The 20476-nt window shown below is 38.4% G+C and overlaps 1 protein-coding gene across 2 annotated transcripts in view; it reads left to right on the top strand.

Moving 5' to 3' along the window:
- gabrg3 (gamma-aminobutyric acid type A receptor subunit gamma3) overlaps positions 1-20476 on the top strand; it is a 91475-nt gene that overhangs the window by 32583 nt on the left and 38416 nt on the right. For both annotated transcript variants that reach the window (XM_085263980.1, XM_085263981.1), the window contains one exon: positions 7996-8063. In XM_085263980.1, coding sequence (XP_085120106.1) covers positions 7996-8063 — 68 coding nt within the window. The remainder of the gene's footprint in view (positions 1-7995; positions 8064-20476) is intronic.

Here is a 20476-nt window from a genome sequence, read left to right as displayed (position 1 = left end):
TGTTGCTAAAACAAAGAACTTACAGATCGAAATTTTTAAGGTCAGCTGTGATTCTTTTTTAAAACGAACTTGCATTGAGCTACAAAAACTATGAAGCTACATCTCCTTCACTGAAACATTTCAGAGGGTTGTATTTGTAATTCTGCAAAAACTCTGGTACATGTTCTTTTTCATTTTTGTGTATAATGTGTCCTTTTTATTATGTAGCTGATTGTCTTGATTTTTATGTTTTCTTCTTTTATTTTTTTTATTTTTGTTAACCCATTTTACACTGATCTATGAATCATTCAAGCATAAAAAAGGCGCCTAAAAGGAATGAAACACTGTTAATCCCACATAACATAACAAACAAGTATGAACCAATTCTAAAAATGTACCTTTAGGGACTTTGTTACAAGCAGTATGTCACAAAAAATAGTTTTCTAATTTCTTTAGCTGAATCATTGAAAAATGCCAAAGATAATGCAGCTCGACAGGCATAAAACAGATTTTTTTTGGACTAACAAGGTGATTCTCAAAGAGCTATTAGCTCAAAACTTGGCCTGTCTCAGCATGGTGTGCAGCGTGTCCTTTAAAAATAAATAAAGGAACTGGACAAGTAGAGGACAAAAGCAGAAGTAGCAGGCCTAAAAAATTATCTAAAGCAGATGAACAGTATCTGAAAGTCATGTCCTTAAGAAATAGGAAAGATAACAGCAGAGACCTGACACAGGAGCTGAGAGAAGCATTTGGACCTTCAGTTGATCTGAAGACATATCGGCTGTCAACGAGTCATTCTTAGGGAAACAGCGAAAAAAGGCTGTGGTATGCCAAGTTACACAAGAACTGGACTGAAATCAGTGACAACAGGTTTGATGAAGTGAAGAATCCAAATGTGGAATTTATGGTTCAGACAGCTCAGGCTGTGTGAAGAGTAAAAGTGGTCAGACAGTAAGCACAGTATTGAATCTTTCATACATTACAAATATTAGAAGCACAAACAGAGAACCAATATTCTTTTATAAAATATAACAATCATTTTAGTTGCTAAATGGCTCGAGACATTTGAGGGTTTAATTTGTAATCAAAATGCTCACTTGCCCTTTGAAAACCTCGACCTCCACAGTATGACATCACAGTACTTCCTGTTGAACTTTTTAGGTCAGTGATTCATGCTGATCCATTTAAGCATAAGAAAAGCACAGTTACACAGCAGTATACCTTTATATAATGATAGATGTACTATGACTCACGTGTGCAATCAAAAGAAGGGGAAATTTTGGGGTCACTTTAAGTCATTGTTTTTCTGCTTGTTTGACCCTTGTCTCCATCTCTGTTTGACTGTTATAAAATACTGAGAGTGTGACTCTTCCTTATTTGAAGACTGACCTCATGAGTTTTTTGTTTTGAAAAAGAAAATTGACCGGTGTTTCTCATGTATGCGTGCTGTTCAGGAGCGATTAGCACAGGTGAGGAAACGAGCAGCACGAGTGTGTTGCTGCCCAACTATCAGGGTTAATTGTGTCCAATTACTTTGTTGCCTGGGCGGTCGCTCTGCTGCCAGCACGTATCCTGTTGCAGTCACTGACATAATCATCTGACAGCTTCCACACACTTCACCTGTAGGAGTGTAAGTACTTGCAGCCTGGCCTATGTGGTGGTGGTGGTGTTAAAAAAAGCTCATGTACAGACAGGGCCAGGCTCCAGTGCAAACCTGAAGCAAGATTAGCTAATGTCTCTATAGACCTGTTCATCATGCTCTGCCCACTCTAATGGCAAATAAATCTCACAACAGGCTTCCCTTCATTGGAGGAGCGTATAAATGTCTCCAAGTGCCCGTTCACCAGTGCACAACTGATCGCACACTTTTTAATGTGTTGGTATTTGATCTGAACAGTACAACATATTTAATGGAACCACAGATAGTATTCTCTGATGGCTGCATGGATAAATAACCTACACACTAATGCTAATTAATTTCTAGTTCATGCCATCTCTTTCCCTAAAGTTAATGAGCTGTCTCCATCTACTGATTGACTAGTCACAGCCTAACTGTTGCTAAGTGGTACTGTATGCAGGTGCTGAATTACAGCCTGCCACCCAATTATACTGTACATAATGAAGAAAGTAATGTAATGCAGCTTCACTGCCAAAGATACACATCTTCAATGAGACATAATTAAATACTGAACTAGATTTTGTTTGTAGTCTCTTACAGCCCACTCAGTTCGATCTATTCTTGCTGGAGTGGAAGACAAGAAAAACTTTCCATTTATGCTCAATTCTGTGTGTATAATGATATGAGTGGCAGACTTTGTGAATGTCTCTTATTTCAAAACTGTGGTTTCTTCATTTCTGGGAGAACTAGCCGTTTCTTGATAAGGCAAGACTGACAGACTTGTCGCTTGCTTCCTACTGGTTATGCAAAATCAGAAAAATTGCCAGAAGAATCTCCGCCGATGAGTCGTGAAGCAAGGTTTTAGAATTGGAAAATTTTTAAGTTGTACAAATGCTGATTCACCTGTTTGTGTCATGATATGCAAGGGTAGATTGTGTGAAGAGAAAGAGCTGGAACCAAATGCAGACAACGGAGAGGTGGAAGCCTTTAGAATAGAATAGAATTCAACTTTATTGTCATTGCACATGCACAGGTACAGGGCAATGTTTTCTTTATTGTTGGCTGCACAAAATACTACAAAGCAAAAGGCAAGAGGAGACTGGGATGACTAATAAAAACATAAACTGCAGAAAGCTAAACACAGAAAACCAATACTTGATAACCTGAGACCTGGATGGAACCTTTGACTTGACAAGACAAGACAAGACAGCTGATATGACGAGACAAAGGGGAAACTCAAAACACGGGACGCGAGACTGTTAAAGTAAAACAGGAACCAAGAGATGTGCACAAAAATGCAGACTTGACATTGTGACATATGGAAGAGACACAACTGGGAAACAGATGAATAAACATAAAGACAGAACCAAACCTACACTGGAGACATGACCCACTAAACATGGGAGGCCCATTTATGACCTGTCATTTTATTTGCCATTAGAATATTTTAAATTTCATAACTATTTCCTGCCATGAATTTGTGAATATATTTCTTTTCATGCAGGAATTGGCCTGTTAGTCTGGCTAATGGTTTCCAGGATTATGGAAAATTGCCTGAAAATATGTATGTTTTTTTTTTTTTTTTAAAACATTAGAATCATTGATTTGGTTGTAATTTGGTGGTAATTATTCCATAATTAGGCATCTCGTTTTGGCTCGTTTTTGTAGTCACACAAGGGAAAATAGTGGCACAACCAAAATTGTGATGGTGTGCATTGCCTTTGAAATGGTTATTCCAAAGACATGCACCTGGTCTGCAACCACACAGACTTATGCTTTTCTCTGATCACACATAGTTTTATCAAAGTTTTAAGATAAGTCTAAGTATGACATTTACAAGGTCACCTACAATTATCCAGCCTGTAGTCCATGTTCAGATTTTTCTGGATGATACACTTTTAAAAACATATTAAAAGACAATTAAAGCTGAAAATAGGATATTTTTATAGAAACAGATCTCAATTCGCTAGGATGGTGAACCCCAGCAAATCGAAGAGAGTATGTATTGCATGTCTGTCAGTGACAAAGCTCTGCTGCAATGACTGCCTCCTTACCGCCGCTCCTTGATTGAATTTAAACAAAGAACTTACAGATCGAAATTTTTAAGGTCAGCTGTGATTCTTTTTTTAAAACGAACTTGCATTGAGCTACAAAAACTATGAAGCTACATCTCCTTCACTGAAACATTTCAGAGGGTTGTATTTGTAATTCTGCAAAAACTCTGGTACATGTTCTTTTTCATTTTTGTGTATAATGTGTCCTTTTTATTATGTAGCTGATTGTCTTGATTTTTATGTTTTCTTCTTTTATTTTTTTTATTTTTGTTAACCCATTTTACACTGATCTATGAATCATTCAAGCATAAAAAAGGCGCCTAAAAGGAATGAAACACTGTTAATCCCACATAACATAACAAACAAGTATGAACCAATTCTAAAAATGTACCTTTAGGGACTTTGTTACAAGCAGTATGTCACAAAAAATAGTTTTCTAATTTCTTTAGCTGAATCATTGAAAAATGCCAAAGATAATGCAGCTCGACAGGCATAAAACAGATTTTTTTGGACTAACAAGGTGATTCTCAAAGAGCTATTAGCTCAAAACTTGGCCTGTCTCAGCATGGTGTGCAGCGTGTCCTTTAAAAATAAATAAAGAAACTGGACAAGTAGAGGACAAAAGCAGAAGTAGCAGGCCTAAAAAATTATCTAAAGCAGATGAACAGTATCTGAAAGTCATGTCCTTAAGAAATAGGAAAGATAACAGCAGAGACCTGACACAGGAGCTGAGAGAAGCATTTGGACCTTCAGTTGATCTGAAGACATATCGGCTGTCAACGAGTCATTCTTAGGGAAACAGCGAAAAAAGGCTGTGGTATGCCAAGTTACACAAGAACTGGACTGAAATCAGTGACAACAGGTTTGATGAAGTGAAGAATCCAAATGTGGAATTTATGGTTCAGACAGCTCAGGCTGTGTGAAGAGTAAAAGTGGTCAGACAGTAAGCACAGTATTGAATCTTTCATACATTACAAATATTAGAAGCACAAACAGAGAACCAATATTCTTTTATAAAATATAACAATCATTTTAGTTGCTAAATGGCTCGAGACATTTGAGGGTTTAATTTGTAATCAAAATGCTCACTTGCCCTTTGAAAACCTCGACCTCCACAGTATGACATCACAGTACTTCCTGTTGAACTTTTTAGGTCAGTGATTCATGCTGATCCATTTAAGCATAAGAAAAGCACAGTTACACAGCAGTATACCTTTATATAATGATAGATGTACTATGACTCACGTGTGCAATCAAAAGAAGGGGAAATTTTGGGGTCACTTTAAGTCATTGTTTTTCTGCTTGTTTGACCCTTGTCTCCATCTCTGTTGACTGTTATAAAATACTGAGAGTGTGACTCTTCCTTATTTGAAGACTGACCTCATGAGTTTTTTGTTTTGAAAAAGAAAATTGACCGGTGTTTCTCATGTATGCGTGCTGTTCAGGAGCGATTAGCACAGGTGAGGAAACGAGCAGCACGAGTGTGTTGCTGCCCAACTATCAGGGTTAATTGCGTCCAATTACTTTGTTGCCTGGGCGGTCGCTCTGCTGCCAGCACGTATCCTGTTGCAGTCACTGACATAATCATCTGACAGCTGGTGGTGGTGGTGTTAAAAAAAGTTATGATGAGAGGTTTTGGACAAATATTCCAGATATTTTTACATTTTACCTCAGATCAATTTAGTTTGCTCACCAGGTGTTGTGCCATTATGAATATAGTGGCCTTGAAAAGCTGCCTCAGCGGGAGCTCTCCAGAAATGTTCTCTCATGTGCCATCTGTTAGCATGTGAAGCGAATGCTGGAAGGGAGACTGGCAGGTGTAAAAAATTCTCGCTGTGCATTTAATTGGCTGAGACATGAAGACTCTAAAGACAGGTAATGTAAAATGATGGAAGAGCTCTTTGCTATGCAAATGTGAACACTCGTGGCAGCAGTGTGTCACAGCTGTCACTTAGCTGTTAAAGCTTGAGGTTTAAATGACACTTTTACACCTGTCCATGAAATGACCGAGAGCAGCAGAGGCGGGGAAAGCCAGGGGTGTCCCTCCATGAATAAGGCAGGCTGGTGTAAATTAATTAAAGAAAAGAAGAAAGGAAGTCCTTTAAGTTGTTGTGTTTGGAATGTGTGTATCGATGTATATTGATGGTGGTTGCAAAAAAATGAAGACTGAGGCAACTTCCTGGTGTGAAAATTGTTGGCTCAGTGTGTTACAGCCATAATTACCAGATTGTACAGATGCAGCCAATCTCATCTTATTTGAAAGCCTAGCATGTATTTAGTAAGTTATCAGTTGCTGTATACATATCACCTAATACGAGCCCTTCTAGGTGGCTTGGTGGATCCATAGATCAATCAAATATTAGACTGGATGTAAATTTTGGAAAACAAGAAGCAAATACAAACACCACCCACTGAACACTGGACGTGGGATAGACGTGCATTGGGTTCATCAGTCCATGACCAATTCTGGACATCTATACAATGTCCAAACTAGGTCCACAAATTGGACGTCCAAGCATGACCCAACTTGGAGGTCAATATGCTGTTCAACATTTGAACTTTGGACTGGGTAGTTTTTTGTGGTTTATTCATTTAAATTAATCAACTTATTTGTTTTTAACCAGGTCAAACTGTAATTTATTAAAATGTGTTGAAATAAGTTTAAAAGAACATTTGCATTATATATGGTTCATTTTTTACAGTTATCCTGTTTTATTGTGAAGAATGAATGAAGATTGTGGTTGTGATCAGTAGCTAGACTGAGAGAAGTTGCGACAAAAAGTATGAGAGTTAGTCCAGTCCACACACAAACACTTGCATAATCTGCTAGATAGTCTTTGTTGATATAGCCATTGTGCAAACTTCCTGTGAGAAGCTGGGGACATTTCTGCTCCAAATTCACCGTGCAGCTGCTCACTTTTGTTTTAGCATCAAGAGCCCGCACCAACCATCCACTGATTATGGACCATCACTCTGCATTCCTTTACACATAACTGTTTCCCATGTTTCCAGGGGGTGGGGAACAGGTCCTCCACCCTCTGGAAACATGGGACTACAGAGCCCCTAGAAGCAGTATAAAAGTGCCATCTAAAATGAGCCTAAGTTTGACATTGAAATAATTTCTGTCATTAATCCAACATCTCTTTGCACAGTGGGCGGATGTTTTAAGCTTTGTTTACATATAGTGTATACTCTTTGCAGGCCACAGTCACTGACATGCTGTGGTTACATAGATAACCCTCATCATGTGTAATATTAATCATATTATATAATATTATATTAATGATTTCCTTAAGTTGAGAAACATTTTATGTTACCTGTGAATTAAGGTCACCACAGTCACACAAACACAAGTCTTTTAAGCCTATTTTCCATTAGTACCTACTATTTTTTGAAGCCATTTTTCCCATTGCCGGGTTTCAAAAATGGCGGTTTTGATTTTCATGAAGGAGACACTCTCATGACTCATTAAGAGATGCTACTGACCAGCCAATCGGTGGCATGCAGTCTGACAACGCCACATTTTAGTACCTGTTCGGATCGCTTGGAACTAAAAAAGTACCTGGTACCAGGTACCTAATGGAAAAACCTGAAAACTGTGGTGAACCGTGTCGAGTCAATCTAAGTAGGTCACTGGTATATAAATAGCAACAAACTGTGTTCAGGAATATTGTGAAGGTAAAACTGTGTGACGTGTCTCCTCAAGTCTGTGGTTAAATAATTATATTATGCTGTGATTAGATTAGTAGCTTACAAACTAACCGTTTTGCTCTGTTAGCTTCTTGCTACCTGTGCTGATGACCTCATGTCAGATTTTGGCATTTTTAATTTGTTTTGTCATTTACTACCTTCATATGATATAGAAACATCAGTCCACATCCACTGGTCCAGTCAGAGATGGAGGCTCCAATGGTTTATCACTTAATTGCATTTAGCTGGTGTCTCGGGTGTAATTCAGCTCACGATTAGCTGGCGAGGGTGAAAACCTGCAGGGAAAAGTGGGACCAAGACCCAGTGGACTACTTCTGATTTTCCTCTGATATTCTACATGGAGTTGTCTTTGTCTGAAATTAAAGTGTAATTCTGCGCTGCACTGTGGTGCAGTCTGTGGCCCGTTGGTGAAAACGCAGCATAATTGCTGCATTAAAGATTTTTAACAACCAGAACTTCCAGAGGGTTGCTTCTCTCAGCAGCTGCTCATTCTTTAAATAATTCTGAACAGTAAATTTTCATTAATGCATCTTCGCTCTGCTTCTCTTTGATTTACAAAGAGGCAGGTATGGTTTTTAAATGTCTCAATCAGCACTGATTTTCTTTACCCTTTTTCTTCTGTTTCCCCTGCAGTTAAACCAACTGTCATTGACGTTGATATATACGTGAACAGTATCGGGCCAGTTTCTTCAATAAATATGGTAAGTCAGACCTTTCTCCATTAATCTACATGAAATTATATGTACATGTGGGTTTATGAGGAATACACAGTGCACAGGTTGAAAGGTGAGAGTGTCTCAGCAGCAGCAGCTGATTCAAACTTTTGGATGTCAGCGACTGACACTTGAACTAATTCAGAACAGTTTACCTGTCTGTGTGCAGATAAAGATATTTTAGGTCCATCCTAACACAAATATGTTTACCTGTTTTTGGTACTCACCATTTATAAGATAATTTCACTGGAACAGCTTATACAACATGGCCAAAATTCATTATGAATTTTGAATGATATTAATATTTATCTCTGAGAGTTTGTTTTTTTTCTCCTAATGGATCTATCGGGCATAATAGAGAGTGGATATTCCTAATATGGTCATCTCGGGGCATGGCAGTGCTGCGAGTACATAAGTTCCAGTCACCTGCTGGTTTGCAGGAGACAGCCAATCAGATAAAAGCTACCTTAAAGGGAGACAGCTTGTTTCAGACACCGAGTCTGGTTTTGAGCTGTGCTCATACAAAGCTGTGCGGTGCGCTCGGGAATTGAGCATAATAGGTCTAATTCTCCTGCTGGTACCAAAACAAATGCAGAACAACATCTTTATCTTTCATCTTAAAGCATCACCACCTCATTTATCTGTCAAATCTGTTTCCATAACTTATTATTTAGCAGTTACTTACTTAACAGTTATTTACTAACTGTTATCTTTTCAAGCAGCAACATATGAATATATGTAACTTTCCACTTTGATGATTTTAATGTACAAACATATCTAATCAGTATATAATAGTATTTTAGCATTTAGTGCAGTATTTAGCACTTTTTCCCCCTCTGTTGTGCAGTATAAGGGTTATATTTTATTTTAACATGTTGGCTTTAAAATTTAATCTGAAGTTATTCCAAAACTTGCATATATTGCATAAATAAATGTAACACTTCTTATAGTTTAAATTCTCTCCTTACATTTCTGCATGTATTATGCGCAGCATAATTCTGCTTAAAGCATAGCCTTGTTCGTTATCTTTTATGTTTCCTCCAATCCTCAATATAAAAGAAGAAAAGAAAGAAAAAGTGCAAGGACAACATACAAATATCACAAGAAATCAGCACAGAAAAATGAAAATGAAATGAATAAATAAAACCTCATCTCCCAGAGGCTGAGGAGCCTGCAGCATGAGAGGCTTAAATGCTGTCAAATCAGAGGGATGAGATCAGTTTGGATGTAGGAAGAGGAGGAAAGCATACAAATTGTTAAGAGAGGTGAGAGATGGGCACTTTTAACACACTTAGAGTGTATGTGAAGAATGAGGGAGGGGCTTCTGAAGAAGATAGAGAGAGGACTGATGGTCTGATAAGCTGAGGGATGTGAGTTGCTTAGTTTAAAAAGGAAGAACTGCTGAGCCAAACAAAAAACAGGATCATTTCTGTGTGGCATTAAGTCTGTAAAATAAGAGAAGTAAGTGAGGACAAAGGTAAGGCCTGCAATGCTTCATCATAAAATCCATCGTTTGGTTAATTACTGTAGTTTTTTTCTAATGCCAGTATGACATACTATTACTGCTGTTACTGCTTTAGTCAGGTGTGTTAGGCTGTCTGTTCACAGATTGACACTGAAATAAGGAATTTAAGTTCTTCATCTTTGTTACTGTTCTTTAAGCAGCATTAGCAAAACCTTGAGGAAAAAATTATTTAAATTGTGATGCTCACAAAGCATTCATGCAAGAGATTTTATGTGGTTTGTAAACTTTCACAGCCCTGGTCTCAGAGCTTCTGCTTCCATTGTGCCATAATGGCCCCTTTAAAAAATGTGTTACCTCTATTTAGTCTTTTGGAGGCTCACCTCTTCGCCATATTTCCTCCTCCTTTGGTGTTTCAGCAGTCTGCTGCTCTCCAGTCCTGATTGTAAAAGGAATGCAGTCAGCACGTGCCAATCAATAAATCCATCCAAATCTCTCATTTTTGATAACATGATATGATTAACACATAATCTATCAATTTCTTTATACACTGATTCAGCCAATTGCTTGAACGCATTGGCATATATGAGATTGCAGAAAAGCAAATTATCGATCTTTTGCTGCCTAAACAGTCATCAAAGTTTGCTATTTGATGCCAACACTACGGGTTGCCAGCTATAGGCTAATATTTAATACAGCAAAATATGTCAATCAATCAGCATTTTATTTACTGCTTCACAACCACATCACTTCCTTTTTTATTAACTTCCCCCCTTTTAATGTTGTATTAAGTGCTTTAACAATCAGTCTCCTTTTTATGTATTTTCATGAGCTTTGTCTATCTCTGACTTATTTCACACAAACTACTCTTTGCTCTCTTGTTAAATGTAAATAAATATTGATTTATTTCATTAATAAAGAAGGGACAAGGAATATAACCCAGTAGATAAATAGGGTAGGGCAGCACGGTGGCACGGTGGTTAGCACTGTTGCCGCACAGCAAGAAGGTCCTGAGTTCAATTCTAACATCAGGCTGGGGTCTTTCTGTGTGGAGTTTGCATGTTCTCCCCGTGTCTGCGTGGGTTCCCTCCGGGTACTCCGGCTTCCTCCCACCGTCCAAAGACATGCAGTTTGTGGGGATAGGTTAATTGGATAACCCAAATTGTCACTAGGTGTGAATGTGCAAATGAATGTGAGTGCGAATGGTTGTTTGTCCCTGTGTGTTAGCCTTGCGACAGACTGGCGACCTGTCCAGGGTGTACCCCGCCTCTCGCCCTATGACAGCTGGGATAGGCTCCAGCGCCCCCCGCGACCCTGAAAAGGATAAGCGGAAGTGAATGGATGGATGGATGGAGATAAATATGGTCTTCTTTACGAGCACGGTTAGTTCCGTTACACCTCAGATGAGCCTGGGGACATTTTGTGCCACTCCATTTTCTTTTTTTGTTTTCATGCTGTTTTGGTTGTGCTGAATAAATATAGATAATTTTTTCCAGGTGATTTGTTTTTTTTTGTTTTTTGTTTTTCATTTTAGAATTGTTGCCTCAGTTCCTTAAATTAGCTTAAAATAGCTAAGCTATGCAAAAACGGCCAAATTTTATCCTAAAGCCCAAAAATGCCCCATTGAAAATTATCAATCATGATCCCACATTTATTTTGACATTAACTAATGCGTTCCTTTTAGAGATGGCACGATACCACTTTTTTATGTCCGATACCGATACCGATATCATAAATTTGGATATCTGCCGATACCGATATGAATCCGATATAGTGTTTTTTAATCAACAAAACTGTTTTTTAAATATCTTGCTACATTTTGTATAAGTTCATACTCAAGTTTAAAACAACAACTACACTAAAGCTATTCTGTTATACCTGTATGCAAAAAAAAATATTTCATAGTACAGCAATACTGATCAATCTAATAAACTTAAACCTACACCATCCTCCCTATTCTGGTATTTTAAAGAGTACTTAGCATAAATATTAAGCAACCTAACTAATAGGGTTCCAACTCCCAGCAACAACAAAAATAAAAAAATAAAAAAATAGGGAACCACCCCTCACGCGCCACCTCATGATGCTTAATCGACGTAATCAACCTTAATTTGATGTAGTGTGAAAAAAAAATGCACAGAAATCAATTATTTTTCAAGAAATATTAAATAGATTCAACATCTTTCTTCAACAAAATTGCAGACTGCACAGATGGTACCTTCCCAAAGGAAAAAGTACTATAGCTTACTAGGGTATATATATTAGACTTAATAGTTACTATATACAGTAATGGACTTCTATACATTTTGCATCAAATTAAAACTTTGGGTGTCAGATAATTATTTATTAAAAGCTAGACATTTTAAATGAGAATAAGAAAGAAAAGTATGTCTTTGTGCCCCCTTTTCCCTGTTAATGCCCTATCGGCCCCCCTGGCTAAACTTTGCTAGATCCGCCCCTGCACAGTTACCAGCGTCAGCTACGTAGAAAAAGATCCTCGAGTAGAAAGTAATAATAAATAAATTCGAACAACAGCTGATCAAGCTTAAACGTGCTGCTGTTGTTCAGCCGCTGGTTTCCTCTTTCTGGTGCAACGTGGGCCAAAAGCAAACTAGAGACAGACTTGCGACAGAAAAGCCGATCAGCTGATCGTTAAGCAGTTTCATGATTGAAGTAGCAGCCGGAGAGGCAGTCGCTTGTTAAGCTTAACGCAGGAATGCTTTACAAACATTCAGAGATGGACTTACACACTTGCTTTACTTCTCTCGGGATAACTTTGTCAGAGATGAAATGCCGGGTTGCTAGCGAAGCTCCACATGCTATCCAGACCACAGGTCCCGCATGCCACAGCTGCTCTATCACGTGATGCATACTGCTCCGACTGCTAACGTTCTGAGGTGAGTTACGGCGTGTTGCAAGTTTTGTGAGGTGCTTTCGTGATATTTAATGGATCGGATTACATTTTTTATTTTTCTCCGATATCCGATCCAGTAATTTAGGTCAGTATCGGACCGATACCGATACGTAATATCGGATCGGTCCATCTCTAGTTCCTTTATGTTCAGATTTTATTTTGGACTACTTGCCTTCAATTTTAAATTTTTATTTTTTCCACCTTTTACCGTTCAAAGCATGCACATTTCACACTTTTTCTATTTTCTGCAAGAGTGCCTTGCTACTAAAATGTGTGTGTGTGTGTGTGTGTGTGTGTGTGTGTGTGTGTGTGTGTGTGTGTGTGTGAGAGAGAGAGTGTGAGAGAGAGAGAGAGAGAGAGATGTTCACCTTCAAGTTTTTTCTCTTAGAAGGTGACGCTCGGGTTTATAAAATAATTCAATAACAGTAAATGATCAGTAACCTGTCAGAGCTTTAAAGATCTCTTAGCAGCAAGAACCAAAACAAAATTTGACAGTGTTTTGCACTGCACCCATGCTTAAAGTATGGTCAGTAGTGCAAGAGCTGTCAGTTTGGAGATTGCAAGACTTTGCAGCACACAGGAGGCTCTGGAAATGCTTGTGCAAAATATTTGTGAAGGTGATGCCTCATCCTCCTCTGAGGACTGAAGCTGACATGGAGGAGGCCTCAGTGGTAGAAACAGACCATCTAGAATCCAACTCTGACTCATCTGAAGGTGAAAGTGGAGAGGAGTTGAAGCAGTGACAGGATGGACTTCTCCATCTCCATATTTTGGTCCTCTACAAAAACTACAACACTCTGCTACATGCCAGCAGGAAGAGGTTAAACCCGGGACCAACACACCATGCCACCAGCTATGCACTGCTGCTGATGGATGAAATCCTGCAGCAAATTGTGGCCATGACAAACCTGCTTGGGAAAGACTAAATACTATGTTTATGAAACTACTGTGATAGAACCATATCCAGTATTGTCTCGGCTATAGCCTAAACCAGGCCCAGATGTACTCAAAGCTAAATTCTAGTGTTAGCTCGCTTCAGTTTTCTAAAACAAGCACGTGTCTTTAGTTATTCTGGGTGGTTAAACCATCTCATGTGTAACATACATGTGTAAGCTGTTCCACCCATCCATTATCAACTTTTCTGCTGGCTGTCAGTTCAACAGTCTTCACACACCCACACACAGTTTTTCCAAAGTCTAATCAGCAAAATTAGGCAAAAACACCTCTGTGGTTGCACCATGGGTTAGCCGCGGGCTTTAACCTTGTCATCACTGTTGCCACTTGAGTGACTTTGTCACAGATGATGAATGTACAGACGCTTTTAGTCACTTTATTTCACAAAAAAAAAAGAGGAAAGAAAAAAAGATTTCGTTGTAGCTGCAGACATCAGCGTTTTCCTCAAACCTGATACAGCTCTCGAGCTTTGCTGTTGGTGCAAACTGAAAGCTACTTTTTGTCACAGTGTCTGGAAGAGGAAAGTGCAGTGCTTGCACAGACCTGTGTGACCCAGAAGAAAAGCAGGAAATAAATTAGATCTGCTTGTGTTCAGATACAAACCAAATCCTCCTGTCAGAGGAGAATCATTGTGACATGCTTACTTGTTCCTGTATTGATCCATTTTGTCATGCTGAATGTTTCACTGTTGCTTTGATGTTCTGACTTCAGTAAATGAAAAGCAAGCCTTGAAGTTTATATTTGGGATATTTGAGACAGTGGGAGAAATATCTTTTGACCCTGTGCTTAATTTGTGAGTATGCTTAACTAACAAAGAAATGAACAGTTTCTAAAGTTTATGGTTTTTTCATTTTATTGGCGAGAGAAAGAATGTCAACCACAAATCCAGAAAAATGTATTTCATAAAACTTAAAAATTCATTTACAAATAAATATTTGATTCTGAAACAAAATATGATTTATTACCTAGTGGAGAAACTCCTGTTGGTAAGCCTTTTCTTGTAGTTGGTCACCAGGGTTGCATACATCTTGGGAGAGAATTTGGCTCACTCCCCTTTACAGAAACTCTCTAAATCATTCAAGTTTCTTGGCTTCCGCTTGGCAACTGAGGTCTGGAGACTTGCTAGGCAACTCCATGACCTTAATTTACTTCTTCTTTAGCCACTCCTTTATAAATTTGGTGGTATGTTTTGTGTGATTGTGATGATGGCAAATCTATCCACAACCAATTTTCAGTCTTCTGGCTGAGTGAAGGAGGTTCTCGTCCAAGATTTTCCAGTACATGGCCCTGTCCATTGGTCTCCCCAATGCAGTGAAGACGCCCTGTTTCCTTATCAAACACAACAGCCCCAAACCTAATGTTTCCATTTCCTCCCAACACAGTGGGTCAAGTTGACGCCAAACAGCTTGAATACAAAGCTGTGCGGTGCGCTCATTTTCTTTTGCGCCTTCTTTTGCACTGCAGCATTTCACTCAATTACAGCATACTTTGTTACCAGCGATGTTTTTGGTGACTGCAGTCTCAACTGCTGTGTAGTGTTGGGCTGATCAACTGCCTTTTATCTTCACCCAAAGAGGCAAGATCTTTGACGGAGTTGCAGACCGAAGGTAACTGATGGTTACATTATTTGGAAATAGGAGAAATATAAAATGACCAACAGTTATCACCTTCTTGTCAGTCTTCTTGCAGATGGTCTTGTAGCCCATGTGCAGGTCTGCAATCTTGTTCCTGATGTGAGGCAGTCTTTGGGCTTTTTCCAGGTGGTGGAGAAGTTTGAATGGAAGAAATTGATTCTATGGACAGGTGTCATACATGCAGATAATGAAATGATCAGGAGCATCTATAATTAATTGACTGATTGAGAGCCAGAATTCTGACTGGGCTGTCGGAGATCAAATACTTTCTCTCAACTCAATGACATGCAAAAGTTGCATAAAATTTCTCAATTTTTATTTTTGGATCTTTGGATTCTTTGTAAGTGAGCAAATGCACAAATTTAGCAAGGGATCAAATAAGTATTTAATTTGTAAATATGTAATTTGTCCTTGAATCAGCTTTACTGCTTATAAAGTGCTCTATAGGCTGTAAAGCACCGTCTCTGCTGTGCAACCAGCTTACAGTATTGTAAATCGTACAGTCACAGAGCAGTTCATGTGGTCACATCAGTTGTCATACTTGTATTGGTTCTAATTACAATGCAACGTTTATTTCAGGGTGCCATGACTTCTCCAAGAGACAGGTGGTGATTAATTCCTTTCTGAAGAAACTCAGCAGACCGTTTTCACATGTCAAAGACTTTTCTGCACACCTGTGGTGACATTTTTAACAATGGCCCGATTAGTGTTCATTTGTTCCCTTATACATTATGCCTAGTCCTGTGACGAAAAGCTGGCAGCGCCTACGTAGAACTCGTGAAGTCGAAGTACTGCCGGAGACAAAATGAAACCCTTCATTCTGAATCTCAAACATTCATACCGAGATGCTAACGTTCTTCCATTCAAGCATAGTTTGTGCGTATCTGTATCTGCGTTCAGAGGTTTGCCAACCAAAGTCACTCCTGTCAAAGCAAGCAGCACAATTTTATTTCTTCACGCATGAATCCAGCAAGCACAGATTAAAAGACATTGTCCAAGTTGTATAGATTTGAACTTTATTATTATTTTTCCAGTTAACGCTTATTTTTATTCTTAAAATGAAGTCTATGAGAAATTAGTCAACCAGAATTTTACAAGAGGTCAATTTGGTCAATTTGAAAAACTGTCTTTGAAGATTATTTATCTTACAACAATCCCTAAATTTGATCAATGTATTTCTACTTTGGAAAGACTTTATGCTTAATGCTAATTGGCATAAATGCTAAGATATCAGGTATTGTCATCATCTTGAACATCATGAGTTAACACTGAATACAGGTGAAATGTGTGGCATTATTTTCACACTAAAGTTTTATCTGAGAACAGATAAAAAACTTTCATCTTTACAGAAAACACTTAAATGTTTGTCTAACATTGATTAATAGTGTGCTTACTAAAAGCTTGTTCATGTTGCTGGTAAAAACAGCTTTTTGTAGGCTGTTTATTGAATCTCCTGAGGAAATAGTATACCTGATAAATTGCCTGTCTTCTAAACCTGTCAGAAGGAAGCGAGTCCACAAAAGATAATATATTACATGTCATGTCCCAGCTGCTATGAAAAAGTGAGGACAGGACAAGGACTTCTACATGTAAGATTTAATTACAGTACCAAAAGTTCACCCTGTCTTGCAAACACAATGAAGTTCCACTTTGAACAACTTCATTTAAAAAGTGACTTGTAATAACTAAAGAACAGACTCTTCAAACATGCACGACTGTGTCAGGAGATAAGGACTAAAAATTCCACGTCCACTTTAAAGACAGAGTATTCAGATTCGACCCAAATCTGAAGAGAAATTAAAAGTTATTACATTTTTTATTATCATTATTCATTTTTTGTATGTATTCCGGCTATTATTAAAAGCTGAATGTAATGGCTAAACAAAGGTGCTGGAAATGAGTTTATATATATTCACTCCTGTGAAAAAGTTAATTATTGCCTGCTTCCTAATTTTAAATTTTGTTTGTTTTTTTTTGCATAATTATCAAATTAAATGTTTCAGATTAAACAAATTTTGATATTAGACAAAGAAAACAAATATTAATACAAAATGTAGTTTTTAAATCATTTAATTAATTAGGGGGGAAGCTGTGTGGAAAAATAATTGCTCACTCTTGTTAAATCATGAATTAACTGTGATTAACCCAGACCTGATTACTGCCTGACCTGTCGAATAAAAAAAAAAATCACTTAAACGGAGGTTGCCTGACAAAGTGAAGTAGGCTAAAAGATCTCAAAAAGCAACATGTCGCCCCGCAATCTAAAGAAACTGAATAACAGATCTTTGGAAAATCTTCTGTGACCTGATGAGAAAAAAGCTGAAGTTTCTGGAAGGTTTGAGTCCCGTCATATCATACAAGTAACGGCAGCAGGAAAAGGAACATCAGAATTCCCCTCTCTACCAGAAAATAGTGAAGGAAAAGGTCCTAAAAAGAAAAGCAAAACAAAAAACGAATGAAGGTTGTGAAGTAGCCTGGATTTAAATCAGACTGAGATACTTTGGCGTGACCTTAAACAGGCTGTTCTGTCAGTGTTTTCTGTTTGGACTTTTGTCAGTATTTAGTTTACATGCATGTTTCCTGTTTTGTTGTGTTAGCCTTTTGTCTGTGTGCATTACGCCAAGTTCTACTTCCATTGTCTCATTAGTTCGATTTAGTTCAGCTGTGTTCTTACCCGTTTCTAATCATTCTCGTCATCCAGTGTATTTAAGCCCTCGGTTTCTCTTAGTTCCTTGTCTCATCATTGTTGGTTCCGCGTGTGTTTCCAGTCCAGTCCAGTCATTCAGTTTAGTGCAATCTGTCATGTTCTGTTCATTCTGTCTTCATAATAAACACCGTCCACATCCTCAATCAGCCTGCGAATCCTGCATTTGGGTCCCCTCTTCTCTCTCTCCACACACCGACGTGACATGGTCATGCTAAAAAAAACCCTCCAGTGTAGCCGAATTAAAACAATTCTGCAAAGGCAAAATTCCTGCATGTGAAAGACTCGTTGCTAGATATCAATCAATCAATCAATCTTTATTTATAAAGCACTTTTCATACAGAGAAAATGTAGCACAAAGTGCTTTACATAGTTAAAAGCAGCCCACCCCACCCTCCAACTCACTCCCCACACTCTCAATACACATATATCCCCCCACCCACACACACATACACACACGCGCACACTTAAAGAGTAAAAATTGGGCTGGGCTCGCATGAGCCAAGTGAGGAAACACTATAACAGGGAGCCGTCTGCACCGGGAGCCGGTCACAGACCGCAGCCTCCAGGCTGGGCACACAGCAGGAGGGAGGCAAAGGAGCCCCCCAGCCAGGCTGAGAGGACCCCCAGAGACCCAGCAGCCACGGTCAATAACAGCCCCGGTGCAGAGAGCGCCCTCCGAGGAAACACTGGAGATATGACACAATACGATGTATACAGGGTAAAATGATAAAATAAATAAGAACAGGATACAATATAAATATAAATAGAGTAAGAAGATTAAAAAATGAATAAGAATAAAATCAAGAAATATTAGGTAAATCCTAAATTAATAATAGAATAACAGGATAGAATAAATAAGCATAAAATAAATAAACGCTAAGTAAAAGCTAAATTAAAAAGGTGGGTCTTGAGCCTGTTCTTAAAAACATGTACGTTCTCTGCGGCCCTGAGCTCCTCCGGCAGCCTGTTCCACAGACGAGGACCATACCACTGAAACGCTGCCTCTCCGTGAGTATGTGTCCTGACTTTAGGGACAATCAAAAGGCCAGTACCAGAGGACCTCAGGGTCCGCGAGGGTTCGTATGGTAAAAGCAGATCTGAGAGATAAGAAGGCCCAAGACCATTAAGACATTTAAAAACCAATAAAAGAACTTTAAAATCGATCCTGAAACACACGGGGAGCCAGTGCAGCGATTCTAAAACCGGTGTAATGTGGGCCCGCCCTCTGGTCTTCGTCATATCACAAATACTTGATTGCAGTTCTTGCTGCCAAGGGTTGCACAACACGTGCATGTTTCTTTTTTTCACAGACGAGTAGGCAGGCTTGGATAACCCACTTTTCCTTAATAAAATAAATGATTTTAAAAAAGAGATTTTGTATTCACTCGGGTTATCTTTGTCTAATATTAAAATCTGTTTAATGAGAAATTAGAGGGAAGGTTAATGCTTTTCAGAGTACTGTATTATATTATATATGCATATACACTAAAGAAAGGGGTTTTTTTTATTAAAAGGTGATCATATTATTTCTGAAAAGAAAACAAGTGACTGTCGTGTCTTCTTTACCTCACTGTGCTGTATTAAGATATAATGAGCTCCTAACTGCTCTCCTGAGCCTGGTGGGTGGAAATCACCAAGCGGCGCTAATCAGTTGATGAAAAGTACAGTTAGAATTGCTTTTATCCCCCCGATGCCCACTACAGCAAGACTCAGCCATACCTCAAACAGAAACAAACTTTTATATTTAAAAAGTACAATTTCAATAATACCTCTGTGGTTTTCTACATGATCTAAATGCTGCTGAAATGAATTAAAGACAGCATGAGGAGAAAAGCTTTTGGGGCTTAAACTTTAAGAATTGAAGACTTAATATTACGGAAAAACCACTGGCAGCTTGTTACCAGGACTTTGTCCTATAATTATAAGCAGACTTCTTTTCCATAAGTTGTTTATTTTAAACTGTTGATTTGCTCCTCCAGTTTTTTTTGTCCAAGTAATGGTCTTTCCATTAGTGAAAACTTTGTCGGAGGTAAACTGTAAACTGACATGGTAATTTCCATGTGTTCCTAAGTGAAAGAGTCGATCAGACTGGACTTTTCAGGGCCATGTGTTTGACGCTCCCGAATTAGAATACCATACACCAATGTGTCATACACCTGGATCTCTCAAATGTTCCTCTTGTGCTGGTTTATGGTCATAATTTAGTGTATTTGCATGTCAGTCCCAAATAAATGTGCTTCTTGTGTAAGGTATTTAATGCAATAAAATCAGCATTTTATGAAGTGCATAAATCAAGATTATGAGGGGTAGGGTCTTTACAATATAAAGCGCCTTGAGGCAACTGCTGCAATTTTGTGCTCTATAAATATTTCATAGTTTATTATATAAACTTCAGTACATTGTATTTTCAGACTCATGTTAAGAACAACCATCACACCACACCACATTAACCAGCAGCCAGAATTAGTTCAGTCAGATCATCTAAACATTATGCACTTGTAAATTCCCCTTTGGATTAGGGTTACCTTGTGATATATTTAATTAAAGTTGGGAAATTAACCACAACACAAGAGAAAACTAACAAGAAACCAAAGACCAATAACAGTGAACATGTAGACAAATGCAGGCGAGCACAGGCAGTACAACACTGCACAAAGAACCCAACAGAAAACACAGACCAGGACAGATCCCATGCCGAGTGTAAAACAATCAGGGTCATGTGGTTTAGAG

This window comes from Mchenga conophoros, linkage group LG23 (assembly GCF_057382185.1).
Source record: "Mchenga conophoros isolate Kocher_MC1m ecotype Shallow Benthic linkage group LG23, M_conophoros_male_GT1.1, whole genome shotgun sequence".
Taxonomy (NCBI): domain Eukaryota; kingdom Metazoa; phylum Chordata; class Actinopteri; order Cichliformes; family Cichlidae; genus Mchenga; species Mchenga conophoros.
The sequence above is the reverse complement of the archived record's forward strand: the minus strand, read 5'-3'. Positions and strand labels throughout refer to the sequence as shown.